The sequence below is a fragment of the Galeopterus variegatus genome, unplaced genomic scaffold (assembly GCF_000696425.1).
Source record: "Galeopterus variegatus unplaced genomic scaffold, G_variegatus-3.0.2 Scaffold4090, whole genome shotgun sequence".
Taxonomy (NCBI): Eukaryota; Metazoa; Chordata; class Mammalia; order Dermoptera; family Cynocephalidae; genus Galeopterus; species Galeopterus variegatus.
This window is the reverse complement of record NW_007730201.1, coordinates 33,651-41,188: the sequence shown is the minus strand read 5'-3', so window position 1 is coordinate 41,188 and position 7,538 is coordinate 33,651. Positions and strand designations below refer to the sequence as shown.

General features: G+C 47.2%; 1 protein-coding gene across 1 annotated transcript in view; it reads left to right on the top strand.

The window, feature by feature from the left end:
- WSCD2 (WSC domain containing 2) overlaps positions 1-7,538 on the top strand; it is a 66,601-nt gene that overhangs the window by 50,729 nt on the left and 8,334 nt on the right. The window contains exon 7 of the mRNA XM_008586732.1: positions 460-624. Within this exon, the coding sequence (XP_008584954.1) occupies positions 460-624 (165 nt within the window). The remainder of the gene's footprint in view (positions 1-459; positions 625-7,538) is intronic.

The following is a 7,538-nucleotide window of genomic DNA, read 5'->3' as shown; positions in this document are numbered from 1 at the left end:
GGATGGATGAGTGGGAGTATGCGAGGGCCAGCCCCGCCAGGCTCGGAGGCCAAGATCAGAACCTCGGGCGGGATCCCATGTAGATGGATGCCACTGAGGGTTTCAATCTGGAGCAAAGGGCGGAGGTCAATGTGAAAGGCTTGCTCTGCTTGCTCTGCTGGGGGAAAACTGAAGCTAGGGAGAAGATTCATCCTCCTAGCTGACTTGTATTAAGTCCCAGCTCTGTGCTAAGCACTGTGTTTATCCCTTTTCCTATATTATCTCATTTAACCCTTACCTTGACCCTGTGAGAGAGGAATCATGTCCCCCACTGGGGAAACTGAGGCCAGCGAACACTTTTGTCCTGTGTGCTGGGTCACACAGCTGAGAAGTGGTAGGGGTGGGACTCCTACCCGGTCCCTTTGGAACAAGCTCTGTCTGTCCTGCTACTGACCCCTGTCCATGCCCTGCCCTTTGCAGACAACCGCTGCATGGACAGAAGGTTCCTGCCAGCCAAATCCAAGCAGCTCATTGCTCTGGCCAGCTTCCCGGGCGCCGGCAACACATGGGCTCGCCACCTCATCGAGCTGGCCACCGGCTTCTACACTGGCAGCTACTACTTCGATGGCTCCCTCTACAACAAAGGTGAGGAGACAGAGAGGAGGAATGAGGGCTTGGGAAGGTCCCCACCAGGCGGGCATGGCAATACTCCTTCCGGAGCACCTCCTGTGTGCCGCTCAGCCTACCCAGGTACATTTATTGAGACCTACTATGTGCTTGGTACCTTCCCTTTCTTTATATCCCACAGACATTTCTTGAGTGTCATGTCCTGGGTACCTCACCTGCGTCAGTTCAATAACTGACATTTACCAGGAACCTATGATGCACCCAGTACCTTTCCTCCACTTAAGTCACCACAAACATTCCTTGAGTACCTACTGTGTGCTGAGTACGTCAGTTCAATAACTGACATTTACCAGGAACCTATGATGCACCCGGTACCTTTCCTCCACTTAAGTCACCACAAACATTCCTTGAGTACCTACTGTGTGCTGAGTACCTCACCACAGGCATTTACTAACCAGCAACTCTATGCTGTGCAGAGAGGTACAGTAACTACGTTCACTTCAGGGACATTTATTGAGTACCTACCATTCACCAGGCATCTTATCTACCCTGAGTCAGATATTTGTGGTACAGCGTGCTTTATTTGCCTTCCATTTACAGATGCTTACTGAGCAACACTGTGTTCTGGGTGCATTTCCTAAGTTTGGTTTTCCAACAGGCACTTATGGAGCACCATGTGCCAGCCACCTCATGTAGGTTCAGATTGTCATATATGTTCTCTTGGCCACCTACTAGGTGCCAAGAGCTGTGCCAGGCATTGCATTCTTATTTAACCCTGCACAGGAACCCTGGGAGGTAGAATGATGATGCTATTTCCCAGATATGAAAACTGAGGCTTCGATAGGAGAAATAGCTTGCCCAAAGCCACACGATTTTTTCTTCAGTGGGTGGATCAGGGATTGCACCCTAGAATTTTCTGGTTTCAAAACACACACCCTTCTTACTTTATCACACAGACAAAAAATCCCTGGGGTTTCTTACCAAGGACCCAGAAATCATGAATAAAATGCCCATTGGGCGTGAAGCCCTCTCCTAAGCATAGTGGGGGATATCAGGAAACCAAAGACTCTGCCTGTGAGGGGTTTTACATCTACACGTGGAGCAGCCCTTGGCCATGGTCTTTTGTGTCTGCAGACCCACTAAGAACTACTTCCTGGCTGTGTGACATTGGGAAATTACTGCACCTCTCTGATCCTGTGTTATCATGTACAAATGAGAGATAACAGTATGTACCTTATGAGGCTGTTGTAAAGGTTAATAAGTTAATACGTGTAACATGCTCAGGGAGAGCCAGGGGCATCTCTTTCTCAGGGTGAAAAGCAGGAGGGAGGCAGAGCCTGGGCAGGGGGCAGGAGAGAAGGCAAGAAGGATGAAGAGGGACAGGAGTTGGAGTTGATGGGAGTAGGGTGCAGGGGATCTGCTTTAGAATCCCAGCTTTTTACATATTTGTGAATTCTTAGTTTGGGTTTAAGCTCTCATTTGTTGAGCACCTGTTACATATGAGACTTCGTGCTGAGGGTTTGCATGCTGTTATCAGTATTTGAACCCAGGCCTGGCACTCATGGAATCCCTGAACATCATAAATAGAAGGGTCCCTTCAGGATCATTTAGTTCAGGGATCCAGAGTGGTTTCATCTCTTATGTGTCAATTCCAGTGAAGTCCTGCTTTGGAATGATGTGTTAAGAAGGATTCTGAGGTTCTGTTCTCTCGCAGAAACAAAGTACCTTAATGTAGTAGTGATGCCTGTTGAAAGTGTGGAAGGGAAAACAGTGGTCTCTACACCAAATACTTGCCTTCTTTGTTATAACTCATCCTCCTAACCACAGAGAAAGGGAAACTTAATCTTCAGATGGAGTCAGGAAATCAGACTTTCAGTCTGAAAGTTCACTCTGAAATTTATCAACTGTGGGAACTTGGGCAAGATTCTTCACCTCTCTGAGCTTTAATTTTCTTATCTATAGGATGGGAATGTCAGTACTAAACTCAGATTTTCCAAAAAAAGTAATAAGGTAATGTTTGTGAGATAATATGTGTGATGCTGTGGTGTAAAATATACATCTTTTTAAAACTGACATGTAACCAGGACAGTCTGCTACTTAGTCAAAGTCAAAGTGGGGGTGGGTTCTGACTACACATTAGAATCACCTGGGGAGCTTTTAAAGTCTTGACACTGAGGCTGCACCCCAGGCCATTACCATCAGAATCTTGTATTTGTTAAAAGCTGCAGCAGATTCCAGTGCAAAGCCTGAGCTGAAACCCCTGGCCCTAGACCAAGAACCAGTATTCTAACTTCCAGACCCACAACACTCCAAAAATTCATCTTTGCCCTGTATTTTTTAATACTCTAGTGTTGGGGAATATCAATTGATCATTAGTGGAGTCAGTTGTCTACTAAAATTTTAACTTGATTTAAAAAAAAAAAGAAAGAAAAGAAAACATAAACCCTCTGTGGCAATTCCTCTGCCCCAAGCTGTATCTAGTTATCCGATGTTGTCTACTAAAATTTTAACTTGATTTAAAAAAAAAAAAGAAAGTAAAGAAAACATAAACCCTCTGTGGCAATTCCTCTGCCCCAAGCTGTATCTAGTTATCCGATGTTTCCTTACGTCCCACTGACAGAGGCAGGGGTTTGTGGGCTGGTCACAGGCAGCTGAGACTTTGAGTGTAGCTGCCTTTTCATTAGGGGCTTAAAAAGACTTCCTGCTGCCTGAGCCCTTGCAGTGAACAATGAGCTGTCCCTGGGAGCTTGGGGCTGGTGGTGGGGTACAGGCAAAGAGAGGACTCCTGCTCCCCAACGGCATCAGTCAATCCAGCTAACCCCCAAGTCCCTTCCCACATCACCTTTACAGCGGAAAGAGGCTTAACTTAGTGAAATCCTCATNAAAGAAAACATAAACCCTCTGTGGCAATTCCTCTGCCCCAAGCTGTATCTAGTTATCCGATGTTTCCTTACGTCCCACTGACAGAGGCAGGGGTTTGTGGGCTGGTCACAGGCAGCTGAGACTTTGAGTGTAGCTGCCTTTTCATTAGGGGCTTAAAAAGACTTCCTGCTGCCTGAGCCCTTGCAGTGAACAATGAGCTGTCCCTGGGAGCTTGGGGCTGGTGGTGGGGTACAGGCAAAGAGAGGACTCCTGCTCCCCAACGGCATCAGTCAATCCAGCTAACCCCCAAGTCCCTTCCCACATCACCTTTACAGCAGAAAGAGGCTTAACTTAGTGAAATCCTCATACCCTCTGCCAGAAGGAGGGGTAGATGCCCTGCCCCATTAGCCCCCACTGGGCCACAGGTCTGCTGCCACTTTCGGTCATTAGTTTCCAGGTATAATAAGCTCTCTGTAGTTTGAAAACGCACCAGAGACTGGCACATCCTGTCCATGGGACACCCATCCCCTTCCCACCTTTATCCTTGCTCACGGGCCTAGAAACCTGCTCCTCCAGCTCAGGTCAAATCCCCCTTTGCAGTGTCTCTGGCAGATTCAGGTGTCCCCTTTATCCTCCTTGTACCCGGGGCATTCCTTCACCATAACCCTTATTATTATTAATATATTCATGTCAGCGTTATTAATACTAATCATCATGGGCACTTTTTGAATATCTACAATGGGCCCAGCACTGTGACGGGCACATTATATTTTTTCTACCTCAGTCTTGGCCTGTGAGCACTGAAGATGGGATAGGACTCACTTCAAAGGAGAGAGAGGAGGGTGTCCCGCAGAGGCCATGGCTGGGCAGAGACACAGGGGAGAGTGACACGGTGTGATTGGCGAATAAAAATAGCTCGATGGTGTTGGACAGTGAAGGCAGAGGGCATGGGGGCTCAGGGTGTAATGCAGGAGGGGCAGCCAGGTCCCGATATGGCAAAGCACCTAGAATGCACTTCTGAGAGCTGTGGACTTATCTTGAGGGCAATGGGGGTGCAGTGGGCGTGTGGATTACTAAGGGATTTTAGGCAGAGACATGGTGTGCTGAGTAGCATGTTTCGAATATCCCTCTGGCCACAGATTTGGACTAGGGGTATTTAGGAGGCTGCAGGATCATCTAGGTGGGGAGAAGGAAGCAGTCGGGGGGAGGTTTAGGAGGTCATTGATTAGAAGTGAGGTGGACAATTCTTGTGTTTCTGACTTGGGGGCTTCAGTAAATGGGCCTGGAGGGGGATGGTGTCTGTACAAGGAGCTGATCCTCCAGCTACTCTTGCTGATTTGTTGAATCCTTTGGCATTTTCTTCCCCAGCTACTAACTTGCCGAGTTGCTGGTGGTACCCAAGGGACTGTTGAGAGAGGGCATGAATGAACGAATGAATAAATGAATGAATGAATGTAGGGGCCCTTCCCTCCTGGAACCTGAGTGTGTGTCCCACTTGTCTGCCTTCTCTTTCCCCTACCTAGCACAGCTGGCCATTTGCAAAGCATGGTTTTCTCTGTGTCTGTCTGCCCATCTATCTGCCTCTCTCTTTGTCCCTCCGTCTTTGTGTCTCTCTCTTCGTCTCTCTCCCCTTCTCTGTTTCTTTTTCCCTATTTTATTTCTGTGTCTGCTTCTCTCCCCCACCCCTTCCCTCTCCCTTTGTTTCAGTCCCTGCCTCTTTCCAGATATCAGTTTCCGTCTTCGTCCCCCTCCCCCTTTCCCTGGGCTTCATGTATCCTTTCTCTCCCTCTCCCCGTCTCAGGGACCCCATGGCCCTGAGTGCAGGCTCAAGCTCTGTGATCTGTCAGGAGCCAGAGCCCTGACTTCAGAGGAGGGAGGGGCCCACAGAGTTCCCAGATGCTGGGGGCCCACAGATGGGGCAGAGGATTGACAAGGAAGCCTCTCAGCCCAGCTAACACAGGACAAGAATTTCTGAGGATTGCCTCATCCTCAAAACCAGCCTTCAGGGTGTCTATGCCTGGAGCCAGGATGGGACTTTCTTGCCCCAGTGAACTCTAGGACATGCAGAAATGTAGAATCTCTGCTACTTCCCTTCCCTGTCCCTCAGTTTCCCTAAGTGCAAAAAGCATAGGCAACTATAGTATTGGGATGTTGGGAGAAAGAAGAGGAAGACATGTCTTGTTCTCTCTGTGGCTCTGAACACACAAGGTTGTTTCTCCAAATCCTGGGACAATTGTCCAGCCACTCAGAGTTTGAAGGTCACATGGGTGAAATAAATAAACTGATATTTTGGTGATTTAAAAGTAATATGATTTAAATATGCCACATTTATGTAAAGGAGGTACTGGTTCCTGTGTCAAGGAAGGGTGGAGAAGAGGCCCCTGATGGTGGAATCAGCAATTCTGCTCTGGCCCCAAGCTTGCATTCCTGATTCCCTTACAATTACCTAGACAGGCCCTTATTAGAGAACAGTTGAGCAGCCATCTGTTGTTCTTAGGCAAGCTCATCCCATGTTGCTTCTCAAAGGCTCCTTCCCACACACAGAACTCTTCTCTCTCTCTGGGAGACATTCTGCTAAGTGGAATTTTCCCCACCTCTCTGCATTTATAGTACTCTCTATAGGCTAATTTCTCAGATGAGCAACTCTGGAATCTGGAGATCTTTCTCAATATTCGTAGTTTTTCTTATTTTTTTAACTTGTTTGTTTACTTATTTTTAATCTTGATAAACACTGTGCTAGGTTGGTCCCATCATGGATAAAAAGAAATGTAACTTAGATCTCATGATACATGGAGCTGATTTAAAATAGTTTGACCATTTTTCCATGTTTATGGCTATTTATTTTTCCTTTCTAAGAATCTGTGTAGGTTCTTGTACCCGCTACCTGTATCTTTCCATTGCTGTGCTAGTAGAAATGGATTTCAGTGATGAAAAAATGAAATCACAATGGAAAGAACTTTGTCCATGTCATGCAGAGCTCTACCAGTGGAATGCAGGACATGAAATTGTATCCAGTGTTGCCTTGAGGCCAAAAGTTCATGTCCCAAGCTCTCTCTAAACCCCCCATACCTACTCCTTATTGCCTTCAGGAGGCAATTTTTCCCATGATATTGTGCTTCCCGTGGGCTTCAAAGGCTGTGAGTTAGTATTTTCTCATGGGCACGGGCCAGTGCTAATTTGCAAGGCGAGGCTAATCACAGACAACTTGACCTGGCAAGTCCCAGGATGGAACCTCACCCAGGAAATCACATTCCATTCTTGGCTCTTCTGCCCTATGAGGGAGGCTGCACCTCTCTGGACCCCTATCTCTAGGAACAGGGGCAGGTGCTATGCCAGCCCTCGCCTCCGCCTTAAAAACCAGCACACAAATCATAAGAAACTTCTGTGAGTATGCAGGGAGGAAAGTACCCCAAGACTTGAGGCAGGGTGGCTTCTCAGCCTGTAGTGTCTATATTAGTCAGTTTTTGTTGCTTATAACAAGATACACTGAACTGGGTGATTTATAAAGAAAACAAAATTTATTGTTTACAGTTTCTGAGGCTGGGAAGTCCAAAGTCCAACTGATGGTGGTGACAGTGACCCAGGGGTCTCACATTGCAAGATGGTGGAAGCAGAGAGAGTAGCGAGAGACAGACTCTCCTCTTCTTTTAAAGCCCTCAGAACCATGCCCCTGACCTCCATTTTTAATCCATTCACTACTGCACGGGATTACAATCCAATCACCTCTTTGAGTTTCCACCTTTCAATTACCATAGTAGGATTTCCCACCCTCTTAACAGTCACAGTGGGGGCTAAGTTTCTGATACATAAACGTGGAGGATACATTTCAAGCTTCAACAAGTTTTGGGGGGACATAACTCAATCCACTACAGTGTCACCCCAAGTCTTGTTCTGCACCAGCTGCCATTTATTGAGAGGTCTTACTATGTGCCTCATTGATTTCTCATGGTGGTGGCAGAGGCACAGGAGAGTGAGCAGAATCACATGATGCATCTGGAGACCTTGGTGAAGACCTACTTCTGCCCTCTTTCCACAGGCCAAAGCAAGTCGTATGGGCACACCCAATACCA